The sequence below is a fragment of the Ochotona princeps genome, chromosome 5 (assembly GCF_030435755.1).
Source record: "Ochotona princeps isolate mOchPri1 chromosome 5, mOchPri1.hap1, whole genome shotgun sequence".
In the NCBI taxonomy this organism is placed as follows: domain Eukaryota; kingdom Metazoa; phylum Chordata; class Mammalia; order Lagomorpha; family Ochotonidae; genus Ochotona; species Ochotona princeps.
Window position 1 is genome coordinate 12,366,977 of NC_080836.1, and position 12,813 is coordinate 12,379,789.

General features: G+C 52.6%; 1 protein-coding gene across 3 annotated transcripts; it reads right to left on the reverse strand.

The window, feature by feature from the left end:
- Positions 1 to 1,250: 1,250 nt before the first annotated feature.
- Positions 1,251 to 6,530, reverse strand: TMEM37 (transmembrane protein 37). Of its 3 annotated transcripts, none has more exons than XM_058664190.1 (2): positions 6,375 to 6,530; positions 1,251 to 2,084 (listed from the first exon to the last, which is right to left on the reverse strand). In XM_058664190.1, the coding sequence occupies exons 1-2, from the start codon at positions 6,393 to 6,395 to the stop codon at positions 1,524 to 1,526; spliced, it is 582 nt and encodes a 193-aa protein (XP_058520173.1). In that variant the 5' UTR covers positions 6,396 to 6,530; the 3' UTR covers positions 1,251 to 1,523. The 3 variants fall into 3 exon arrangements, with proteins under 3 accessions (XP_058520173.1, XP_058520172.1, XP_058520171.1); XM_058664189.1 differs by having other exon boundaries at positions 6,333 to 6,519; XM_058664188.1 differs by lacking the exon at positions 6,375 to 6,530 and adding an exon at positions 5,535 to 5,624.
- Positions 6,531 to 12,813: the final 6,283 nt, after the last annotated feature.

Genomic DNA, 12,813 nt, shown 5'->3' on the forward strand with positions numbered 1-12,813 from the left:
GCCTGCGTGGCTGAGGAGCTCTGTTCCCCAGAAAAAAATCAAGTTCCCAGGACCTTGGACTTCGACCTTGGTTGTTCAACCTTAGAAGCTGCCACACCAGCTGCCCCAGTCACTGCCTGACTGGGGGGGTCTCATGGAATAAGAATTTTAAAAAGGAAAAACCAGTCCTGATGGAGGTGGGAGCTGGGTGCAGTGAAGACGCTGCCTGCCTTGCTTCTGGCCGCAGCTCTAACAAGGCACGCCTGGGGAGGCAGCGGGGACGGCTCCCTCCCATCCCACGTGGGAGACTTGGATTGTGTGTCTGTGGAATGAACCAGTGGCTGGAAGGTCTGCATCTGGCTCTCTTCATGTATCTCTCTCTTTGGAAGCAAATAAACAACACTTTTAAAGAAAAAGAGAAACCTCATGTTTTGACTTGCTTCTTAAAAATTCCAATGGAGGCAGACCGAGGCACCCAGTCCAGTCCCAAGGGGAGTCTAGCCGTAAAAAGGGCAAGGCCAAAACCCCATGCAATTGGTGGAAACCAGAACTCAGAATTTACCAGGAAGGGAAGAGGTGGGGGTGGGGTGTGTGGCTGGTGTAGAAAGAAAATGGTTGAAAGCAAACTTGGACTCTGGCTGAGCTGGAATGGTGCAGTGCAAGGGACGCCCCTGAGGCTGGGCTGCTCAGGGTGACTGTGTCCCCCTCACCTCCTTCCACCCCTAACCCCTGCCCCACATCTGTGGATGACCAGCATGGTTGTTAATTATCACCCAAGGCCTGGGTGCATCCCGCACCCCTGCAGAACTCAGGGGCTCCAGATCTGTGCTTTCTGACTGGCAATCTAGGTCTCCCTGAGGCCATGTGGAGAAGGCAGACACCCCCGCCCACATCCCAGAGGCAGGATGGGAGTCAGGGGGGCCTTTCTGGGAGGGTGGGGCTCACAGCAGGGTTCTGACAGCTGTGAACAGGACACTGGAGGAAATTCTGCAAGACCCCTCACTGGCATGCCCCAGGCTAAATCCACAGAGATGTGCCTGGAGGCCCTTGCAAGTGACAGAAGAAATTGTAGCACAGAGCCAGAGCGGGCCCCAATGCCAGAAAGTACAATCCATTCTTAGCAACCCTTGGCAGTCAGTCTACAGCTTCTCCCAGCATTCAGTCAACCCCACAAGTGTGAGGTGAACTTGGCTCGCAGCTAAGGCCCGCACCCCAACTACCCAAGAGGGCTTCCAAATCTATTCCAGTCCAAGAGAGACAAACGCAAGGAAAAGACTTGCAACTGAGATTTCTTCTCCTACAATCATCATCCTAACAGCAGTGACGAGACCTGTGACAGCTGGTGGCCCAGAGACACACCCTCCAAGACCTTCAGCCCTGCTGACTGCCTCAGGGGTCCTGAGCCTGGATGACCATTTAAAGGTCAGTGGCCCCACAAAGGCAGCAGCTTCAGGATCGTTGCCCCACCCCACCCCTGCCAGAAGTGACACTGGACCAGTCCCATGTTGACCACATCTCTCACATCCTGTCCAGAACTTTCCTGGCTAGCCCCAGGGCTGGGTGATGCTGTTGACATGCAGGCCGCTGATGCCGTTCAGGAAAAAGAGGAAGGAGGCGGTAAATTCGCACCAGAAGGTCAAGGTGAAGCCGATGAACGTGGCCTGGTTCCTGAGCAGGTTCACGAAAGTCAGAAGCCCCCCGCCAGACAGCACGAAGGCGGCCAGAAGCAGCCTGGAGCCCACAGCCCACCTGGACCGTGCGTGCCTATCCTTGCACACCTGAGACACCATGAGCATCTCCAGGCCAAAGATGGCAGCCACCACGGCCAGGGTGGCCATGCTGCGGGCCAGGATCATGCCCACAGCCAGCCCGGGCACCTGGCTCTGACTCAGGTCTCGGAGGCAGTGCAGCCCAGTTTGGTTGGTGGCGGTGCAGAAGTGCCACAGCCCGAAGAGACGGTCCTCAGCCAGAAGCCAGCGCCCATCACAGATGGAGACTGAAGAGATAACCACAGCCAGCGTCGCACAGGTTATGATGAGGGTCCGGATGAAGGCTTCAAAGAAAGATCGGCGGGGCTTCCTCTGGGGGCCCCACAGCCTCTGCACCTGGAAGACAGCATGGGGTACGGCATGTCAGTGAGGGCCCTAGGTCACACTCCCTGCCATCCCAGCCCGGTTTCCTGCTCCACAAGGCTCCACGGTTTTCCCCCACAAGGCTAGGAGGGTGCCCCCTACTCGACACCCCTGCTGTCCTGTCCGTACTTCGTCACCTGTCTGTATCCACCTTGGGCTTTCTTCCACCCGGATCTCCTCAATGGGTGGAAAGTCCCCAGTGACCGGGCAAACCTTACCCTTGCCAAGAAATCCCGTCTGGCCAGACTCATGTGACCTTGAGCATGCCACCCGTCTGGGGTTCTTTGCACTCAAAACAAGAGCACTGCCTGGCAGGGGCAAAGCATGGAACATGAGCCTCCAGTGGTCATAAAGGCTGGCTTTCCTTCTGTGCCCAGCCCACCTGCTGCTGCACCGTCCACACTCAGGCCACTGGCACTGCCAACCCTTCTTTTGTTTTCCCTCACAACTCAAAAGTGACGTTTGCTCCTGGCCCAGCCACTGAACCCCACCTAGAGCCGGCCAACTCAAGGATCGGTCTGGGCATAGGAAAGCTAACACAACAGCTCTCCTCTGCTCCCTGACTCAGCATGGGGAGGTGCAGGTCCACTACCTCAGCAGCGTCCCCCTCTGCTCGGGTCTCCTGGAAGGCTGGGCAAAGTCACAGTGCAGGACACGTCATGGTGACACTGCTCTTAATCCCCCTCCTACCTCCATACCCAGGAAGCAAGAGTGCCTAACATTCCTCACACAGACACCAGGACTGCCTGCCTGCCTCTCTTTCACTGCCCAGCTCATCTCTCTGGCCGTGCCTCTGGCTCTTCTTACCCCTCTGCCTCGCAGGCTCCTGTCACCACCCTCTGCCCACTCAGGGCTCAGCAGATCCTGTCCCAAGCAGCCTGATTGCTCCCTGCAGATTGTCATCTGTCTCACTCGGATGCGGTGTCCTCTAGGCAGGTAGCCTTGCCCACGGTATCTAGACGCTGCCGTGTGCTCAGTATCTGGCACTATGTTGGACCCGGGCACTCAGTGGGCACTCCAGAGCCAGTCAGGAGACAAATGAAGGCTCGAATTTACAACCAGCTCTAGGCCAAGCCAAACATTTCAAGTATTTGGGGGAAGGGACCAGCAGAGGGAAGATGCCTTTTTCCCTCTGCTTTTCCAAGAAAATGAAAACAAATAAAAATGTATATAGAAATGACTCAAGGAAAAACTTTTAAAACATTTATTTATTTGAAAAGAGAGCTATATTATGTCTCTACTGGCTTACTTTCTCAATGGCTGCACAGCAGGTCTGGGCCAGGCCAAAGCCAGAAGCCAGGAGGCAAGAATTTCATCTTTGTCTCCCACATAGCTGGCAAGGGTCCAAGTACCTGAGTCATCTTCCAGTTTTCCCAGGTGCATTGCCAGGCAGTTGGATCAGAAACAGAGCAACCAAGACTCAAGCCATTATGGGACGCTAGCATCATAGTCAGAAGCTTAACTCACTGTGCCACCACACCTGCCCTTAAGTGAAACTTTGAAAACCTCTGGGGGTCCAGCACCGTAGTCCAGCAGCTAAAGTCCTTGCCTTGCACGCCGGGGATCCCATAAGGCTGTTGGTTCGTGTCCCAGTGGCCCTGCTTCCCATTCAGCTCCCTGCTTGTGGCCTGAGAAAACAGTAGAGGATGGCGCAAAGCCTTGGGACCCTGCACCAGCGTGGGAGACCTGGAAGCTCCTGGCTCCTGGCTTTGGACCTGCTCAGTTCTGATTGTTGCGTTCACTTGGGGAGTGAATCACTGGACAGAAGATCTTCCTCTCTGTATATCTGACTTTCCAATTAAAAAAAAAAATCTTAAAAAAAAAAAGAAAAAGAAAAACTTTATGTGTCTATTCTTCAGACCAAGAAAGGCATTTGTCCCAGGGCAGTTTTTTAGCCTCTTTGGCCTTGTTTCTCACATCTATAAAATTGAATTGGTGCCACTTTCGGGAAATCAGTAGCCATGAAGCACCTGACCAGGTTGTAGTGCCCTTAGGGACAGACACAGAAGACAAGTCACAAGGCCAGGATACATCACACTGTCCGGGAAACAGACACTGTGCCTTCCTCAGCCCCACCTGCCAGGTGCACTGCACTTAGGCCATCACGTACTCACACACAAGAAACAGTTGATCCTATTTTGTCTCTCCCCTTCTTGCGCCAAAGCAAGACTTCCTGGAAACTCTCTGATGGCCAATAAACACTGAGGGAGAGCACGCATATGCTGATGCCCAGCACAGGGGCAGCTCTGGGTTAGGATGGCTTTTAATACTAGTAACCATGACAACCCATGTGAGCATCTTTATTCCCAGTCACCCGGCACCTCACCCCAGGCTGTCACACCTCTGCTGGCTGCCAGCAAGACAGGATCTGAAATCTTGTCCCTGGGAGGCAGCCAGCCAAGCATGGCCAGGAGAAGAGTAGTGGGCAAGAGGACAGTGGCTCCTGCTCCTGACCTGCAAGCCTTCAGCCGTGTGCTTCCAGGCAAGCACCTGAATCTCAAAGGACCTTGACTTTCTGTGACCAAAAATGCCAATGCAAGCACGCCCCCCCCTTTTCAACTGTAACCCCAGATGACCCCCAAAGACCTACAGAATAGGGTCCCAGGGTATCATTTGGGATAATGAGTCCAATATTATGGTTGTGCCCCAGAACTTCACCTGTTCCTCTCAGCAGATAGCACCTGTAAGTGAACACCTTGGGCTCCTCCTTGTTCATTCCTCAGATCTGCAGCATGGTGCCTGTATTTGCTGTCTGTCACCCACCTTACACATTCCAGGCCCAGCACAGTCATCAGTTGTCCCCAGCATCAGTGTCTTAAAATGCCTTCAACAACCTGTGCAGGGGTCAGCTTCCTACAGGTCCCTGAGCTGGTTTTTGTAGCTGTTTGACCTCTAGCAAGTCAGCACGTACCCTCTCCATTCTACAGCTCAGAGAGAACTGAACACAGATCTGATTTTGTCTCAAAAACGTTTAAAAAGAAGAAGAAGAAAAAGCGCTCATTCTAAAACAACTAGACCTGAATTTCCTGTTACTTTGGCACCAAAATAAATGTATCTGTACATGCCATTTTTCCACTGGCTTTTGGAGGTACTCTCCTCGCATGGTTTTTGCAAGGTTGAAAAAGGTAAGGGCTACAACCAGGCCAGCCTAGCACCCCCAGGACCTCTCCCAGCTCTGAGCATAGTCATCTGCACTGATGGGAGAGACCCTCACCCCCTCTGGCCCTCCACCGGCTCCCCCCTGCAGCCTCCTGGCCCTCCCCCTCCTCCTCTTGCACCGACCACCTCCTGGTTCTGCTCACTTTTCTCCCAGCCCTCCTCCTCCCCCCCAACTCCTGTTCAACCCAGCTCAAAGTCCTTCTCTGCCTGCCCCCTCCGGGTAATCTTGGATGAAGCTTTTGCACTTCTTCCTTCAGCACTCACTTCCTCATCGCATTCCTTGTTTACAAGTCTCTCTCTCCAACAGGCTGGACTGAATGTTCCAGATCCCATCCTTGCCAGGGCTTGTCCAGGGCAGCTGCAGGGGTCAGATTCAAGACCCTGCAGCAAAGCAAAGCAGAGGAAAGCACCGCCTCCCCCTTCCCTACCCTACCATGCAACCCCAGCAAGCAGGTGTCCTGGGAGTGGGTGTCTCCAGTTAGAGGCAGAAATGCAGGCTGAGGCTCTAAGTGCAGCTCTAAGGCTAGAATCTGTGACCTCTCTGCCCACCCGTGGACACAGTCCTCCCTGAGCCGCAGTGACTTCATCCATGAAATGGGCGCAGCATCTACCCTATAGGAGCTGATCAGCGGGAAAGAGGAGGCTCCCAGACAACGCAAACAAGCCAGCACTTTGGGGATGGGGTGTCTGCTCTCTTCAGGGCTGCTCAGACCCCCATCCCATTCCCATCAAGGCACAGAAACCCAAAGGCGGCTGGAGGGAAAGGTGGTCTTCCTGGCTTCCACTCCTATAAAGTTCTGGCTTCCTAGGACACACGTGGTCCCGTTACATAAGCCAGACCACACCTGGCGAATCCCACCGACGGCTCATTGGTGACCCCAGAGGGACGCGGGAAAATCCTCCCTGGGGCCGTCTCGGGGACGTCTACGGGAGCCGGGGCACACCTCCTCCCACCCCCCGACAAGGGCTGTCTGCGCCATCGCCTCGGACCCTACAGGTGTGCAACAGGCTGCCGGAGCCCGCAGCAGGTGCGAAACCGGCTGTGCGTCCCAACCCCCGTACCGGGCAGCTCCCCCGCGCGGGCGCCCACGGGCCCCGGGCTACCTGCACGCCGACGGCAGTCATGCTGGACCCGAGCGGCCACGCGCCACCACCGCTTCGCTCCGGCCCGGGCGCTGGGCTCCCGCGGCCGCGCAGCGCGGACCTCTCCCGGGAGCCGGGCGGGGCGGGGCGGGGCGTTCAAGAGTCGCGGGGCGGGGACCCCGGAGCTCCCTGCGCTCTGGGCGCCGCCGGCCACCGCTCCGGTTACGCTGAGTCAGCGCGGGCGCCCAGAGGAGCCTCTGGGTTCAGGGAGGTGGATCAGGCCCGGCACTCTTGCACAAGGACGGAGATCACTGAGGGCCCGGGCAAGGAGGTATGGAAGGCAGCTGCCCGGTGTCCCTGGGCTGCGGGTGTCCGTTAAGCCTCGGTTAATGAGTGAGCCAGCGCCCGGGCTAGGCTACGGGTGTCCATTCCCTCAGGGGGGCGTACGACAAAGTTTCTGATGGAGGAAGTCGGGGTGAGGACTGTGATGGTGGTGTCGAGGGGGCGGGGGAGGGGAAGAGGTAGGCCTTGCAGACCCTCCCTGCCTGATTCCCCAAACACCCCCCTCCCACCTTGAGCTGATCATCCCAGAAAGCAGCAGCTTCTCCCTGTGTAGAGCCAGCCCTTCCCTCAGCCCCCGGAAGGAGGACCTGGTGGACAGTGCTCAGGTTAAAAGGGGAAGCAATGGTCAGGCCCAGTGACGTGCACCTGCCAAGAGGATCTCCTGCATGCTCAGGCATGTGCAAGGATGTGTATGGTCCAGGGTGCAGTGCTGGTAAGGACAGAGAAGTCTTGAGTCAGTAGAATTCAGAGCCATGTGTCAGCAAGACCACTGGAGAAGCAGAAATGACTTAAGAATAAAAGAGGAACTGGCTATCCAGTTCCCATCTGTAAGAAGGCCATGGATGGAGAGCCCAGAGTTGCCCAAGGACCCCCGTGGCCTTAGGCGCTTGGGGGCAACCACGCATCCACAGTAATTCTTCTTGGTGTCCTCCCCACCTCTGGGGAGAGGCAGAGAACTCGTGGAGGGTGGGTCAGCATGGTGAAGGGCTGAGATGTTAGCATCCCCAGGTGTTCAAACCAGAGACAAGTGTGAGTGATGGATTGAAATGCCCAGAGCCTGCCCAGCCTTGGACTTTCTCTGCATCGTCTCCAGACAATGTGAGAGGTTTGACACTTGCTGGCACCCTCTTTGCATATGCCTGCTCCAGGGTCAAAGAGGAGAGAGGATATGCCGGCCACCCCAGCCCCTCTCTGGCCATTCCTTAGAGTCTTGTGAAGCGAAGGGCAGGGACTCACGTGTGTATTAGCCAGCAGATTCATCAGTCAGCACACAAACACTGTCTCACCACAGGGACTTTGTACTTGCTATTTCTTGTCCCTGAAACTTCTTCCAGTGCCTGGCACAATGGTTCAGTGGTTAAAGTTCTTGCCTTGCAAGTGCCGGGATCCCGTATTGGTGCCGGCTTTTATCCTGGCTGCTCCAGTTCCCATCCAGTTCCCTGCTTACAGTCTGGGAAAGCACTACAGGATGGACCAATGCCTTCAGACCCTGCACCTGTGTGGACGACCTGGAAGAAACTCCTGACTCCTGACTTTGTATTGGCTCAGCTTCAGCTATTGTTGCCATTTGGGGACTGAACCAGCAGATGGAAAACCTTTCTCTATGTCTCTCCTTCTCTCTGTAGATCTATCTTTCCAATAAAAATAAGTAAATCTTAAAAAAAAAAACAACAACAATAACACACACACACAAAAACAGAAACAGGTCCTGGCACAGTAATCTAGCAGCTAAGGTCCTTGCCTTGAAAGCACCGGGATCTCATAGGGGTACCAATTCTAATCCCGGTGGTCCCATTTCCCATTCAGCTCCCCGCTTGTGGCCCGAGAAAGCAGTTGAGGATGACCCAAAGCTTTGGGACCCTGCACCCACACAGGAGACCCAGAAGAAGTTCCTGGCTTTGGATCTGCACAGTTCCGGCCATTGCAGTCACTTGGGGAGTGAATCATCAGGCAGAAGCTCTTCCTCTCTGACTCTCCTGTTCTCTGTACATCTGACTTTCCAACAACAACAAAAAATATCTTAAAACAAACAAACAAACAAACAAAGCCTTCTTCTTCCATACCCCGAGGCCCACCACCATCAAAGGCCTGGGCTTGGGGGTCGCTTTGTCAGTCGAGCCTGTTAGAATCACCCCACCGAAACCAGGTGTCCCCCTCTGTTCCTTTTCTTCCTGTTGTCTCCCCCAAACCCATTCCACTGTGGACAAGAACAAAAATACAAAAGTTCCATGATCTTAATTGATCTTACTTGAAACTCTGAGAATTGGGCAACGTTTTTCTATTTAATAGAATGAGCAGCAACAGAAAAGGGTTTGAGGAAGGCAGGAAGAGGAGTGAGTGGGGAATTATTTCAGAGTTCTTTCTTGTCAAGGCAGGTGTGGAGGAAGGAGGAGGAGAGAAGGAAAGTCGACCCAGCAGCACAGAATGGATTAACACCAGGTTGCTTTAAGCTTAGCTTCTAAGGCAGAGGGCAGTTGGCTCACTTGCTGGCTGAAATGGGCTGCCTTGGGCAACGTGGCTGTCCTTTCTGTAAATCTTGATTTCTTGGAAGAAATCAGAAGCCGCCTGGTGGAGTGGCACTTGAGGGTGAATGACTGCTCTCTGAGCTTCGGCTTGGCTTATGAGGGCTGGTGCAGGAGCTTGGTCCCAAGCAGGCACCTGCTGTGACTTGGATAGATCAGCTGCAAGAGGCCAGGTTATGGGCCCCGTTCTTTGGTGTGTCCCTGGTGCCCATGTCTGGTTCCTCAGCTCATGGCAGGTGCCTAACACAGTCTGTGAATAAATGAATGAAAGACAGGAATGCCTAGCAGGTTGTCAGCACAGTCCTGGCCGGTGAGGGAAGAAAGGACTTGGACCTTGGGGAAGAAATGCCACCTGTTCTACATTTCCACTTTCTACATTTCCACTTTCTACATTTCTACATTTCCCTGCTCTAGCTTCTATGGTTCAAGTCCCATATGTTCCATCTCCCTCCTTTTCTCTGTCTCCTCTAGCCTGTGTGACCAACTCCACTCTCACCCTTGTCCCTGCAGGCACCTTCTCGTCTCCTCCTTCCCAAGCCCCACAAGACTGGGGCCAGTTGGCCCCTGCCCAGTCCTCCTTGTACCTTCACTCCCTTGGCTGCAGCTCCTCTGGCCTGCTGAGAGCTCTGGCCCAGCCAGCATTTCGCAAGCACACCCACCTCCCCGCTTGCCGCTCTCTATGATGTTGTCCATGGATATTTAGAAAGTGGAAGAATGGAATGAAGAGACAACTTTGTTTGGTGCCATAATATTGTTCAAAGCCGTGCCTTAGAGTTTTGCATAATAGACATTTCCCCTAAACTTTTGGATGGGCCCCTTGTATGCATGGATTTTCAGAAACATTTGCATCTGGTAGCTTATCCTTTAGATCCACTTTCCATGAGCTTGTTGAAATACCCCATCTGTTCTTGACCCCTAGCCTAACTTCTCTGTGTGTACCTGGGTATTGTCCCGTTCCTGTTTTAAACATATTAAGCTCCAGGAGAGCCAGAACTGCTCCAAGCTCAGTCCCTGGGGGGAAAACCTAGTCTGTCCCCCTCTCCCCTTCCCTTCCTTTAAGTGTTTGAATACACTCTGGACAAACAGCTGTTTTCTGTGAGCCTGGATGTTCTAGCAAATGGGGAACCATCTTCTTTTTGGTGCTGGGAGGAGCTCACATGACTAAATAAAGCCATGGCATCATTATGGCCAGGTGATGGCACCCCATGGCAGAAGATGTGATATTTTAAAAGAAGACAAGAAGGGGACAATGCTCTAGATAGTACTAGAGCATTGTATCTCTAATCTAGTACTAGATTTTGAGTGTGGCTGACCAAAGCTATTTGCTTCTGTAAACATGCTTGTCTGCTGATTGGCCTGAGGTGTAAGTTGATTGGATTATGCAGTGCTTAAGTTGGTTGCTTTGTAATGTGCACCACCTGAGTTGATTGGAAAATCCCTGGCTGCATTGCATCAATGGGAGCATAAAAATTCCTGGCTGTGACCATGCTGGGCAGTGGTTCCTGGAGTATAGTGGAGGCTGTTGTCGCCAAGCTTGGCTAATAAAGACTCCTTCTAACATCCTACATTGTCTGGTGTGATCTCGCTCTCCCTAACAATCATGAGTTAAGTCCCCAGTATGGAGCAGTTGTGGTGGTACAGCATGTGGCACTCTTGCTTGGGATGCTTGCATCCCACATCACAGTGTGTGGTTAGCTCCTCGCCCCTCACTGCTAGTGGAAGGCAGAGATGATGACACAAGTACTTGGGTTCCTGTCACCCTCATGAGAGACCCATGTAATCCTGACTCCTGGCTTTGGTCTGGCCTGCCTCTGATTGTTGTAGGCATTTGGAGAGTGAGCCAGCCATGGAAGATTTCTTTCCCTGCTCTCCCCACACTGCTATGTGTATCTCTGCCTCTCAGATTAATAAATTTTTTTTATTGTATTTTTGTTGACAATCTTTACATAGTTAATTACGGTTAAAAAAAAAAAAAAGGTTCAGGGGGTATAGGGAAGTGGGTAATAGTATTATGTCCATATTGTTTCCATCATGTATCTGAGGTAAAGGGGGATATTGACGGAGAAGCCCCACCCAGTTTCCCACCCACCCCAAGTCCCGGATGTGGGGCATGCTCTGAGATCCTTGCTCAAATGGTTTTAGTAGTTCTCCAGTTATGAATCGCTGCCAGTTTCACTCGATGAGGTCTTTTTTTTTAAGTATTCATCTTATCTCTTTAAATTTACTTTAAAGACTGTTTGACAGAGGTAGAAGGAGAAACAGAGAAAGAGATCTTACATCTACTGATTGTCTTCCCAAATGGCCCCAACAACCAGGACTGGCATGCTCACCTAAACTGTTGACATATATCCTGTTAGAATATAGAGTTAGACCACCTGAGAAACAGCCAGGTTCAGCAAAAACGTGCTTCAATGCTATAAACTGCTAAATAATAAAATTAAAATAGGCATGAGACAGCTGAATAGCAATCTAAGCCATTTTAAGGTGTATAGAACACGGGTGAATATAAACCAAAATTGAAATGTCTATGAAGAAGTCACAGGTTGTGGTTGAGAACCTGCATTTTCCTATTAACATATTGGTTAATCAATACCATGTCAATTAATGCCACAATGTTATAAGTGGTTGGAAATATTATGTTGGGGCTTTTAATTGATAGGGATGATACTCTGCCGGCTCTACCTTCAGACCAGAGATGGTCTCACCAAGAAACCATTGAACTTACCAGGACAATAAGATGCTGGACTTTATGCTTGGTAAATACCTCCAATGAAAGAATGTCACCTGAATTTGAACTATGGAAAGGCAACAAGGTGGAGCAATCCGCCTTGGGGGGAGGGTGTGGGGAGGAGCGCGGGGGGGGGGGGGGGGAAATCCCAGTGCATAAAAAATGTATCACATAATGCAATGTAATTAATTAAAAAAAATGAAATGCAATAAAAATATTTAAAAAAAAAAAAAAACTCTATCTGGGTTTCCTGCGTAGGTGGTATGTGCCCAGACACTCAGGCCATCACCTGCTGCTTTCCTAAGCACATTAGCGGGGCGCTGGATAGGAAGTGGAGCACCCAGGACTCAAACCAGCACTCTGATGTGGGATTCAACATCACCAGTGGTGGTTTAGCTCACTGTGCCACAGCACCAGACCTAGTTTATGATCGTCTAGTTTCGAGTGGTGGTTGGGGGTGGTGCTGGGTGTGGGAAGAGGGGTGACAGGTCGGAGGTGCTGTCAGTCTAGTGGCCTCTGGCCCCAGGAAACTTTAGATGGGAGGCTCACCTCTATCTCTGTTGCCAGAGGGCCATAGCCTGGGGAAGAATTCTGAGCTGAAGAATTTCCCTTGGAAGAGTTGGGGTGTGGACATGGGTGGGTCTTTGGGCTAGATGGGCTTCAGATAGTAGTGTGATAGCACTGAGCAGCCGCCTCTCATAGCTCCCCGTGCCGTTTCAAAGCTGCCTGGTCCTGCCAATCCACCTGTACCTTTTGCTTGGGCTCTCTCCCCTAGAGCACTGCATGAAGCCTCAAAGGGAAAGCTCCAGCCCCACTGCCTTGCCCCTCCCCTGTTTCTGCAGCCTGCCTGCACCTACCTCTGCCTCCGTTTTCTATTCCTGGATGGTAGTCCCGATCCCAATGGGTTTCCTAGACTTCCCATCCAGGCCCTCCGTGCCTCAAGCCCCAGCCCTACATTCCAAACTTCTTGATCTATCTCTTTACACACTGGATTGCAACATACACTTTGTTTGTAGCATTTCTAGCATACTTGGGGAGCTGCGGGCTACCCACTCTGCCTCTGTGGCTTGCAGGAAGTACCAGCTCCCAACACCTGCTGCTGACAGAGGTGAGCTGCTGGGGAGGGGCCAGGATCCAGTGCAGATTG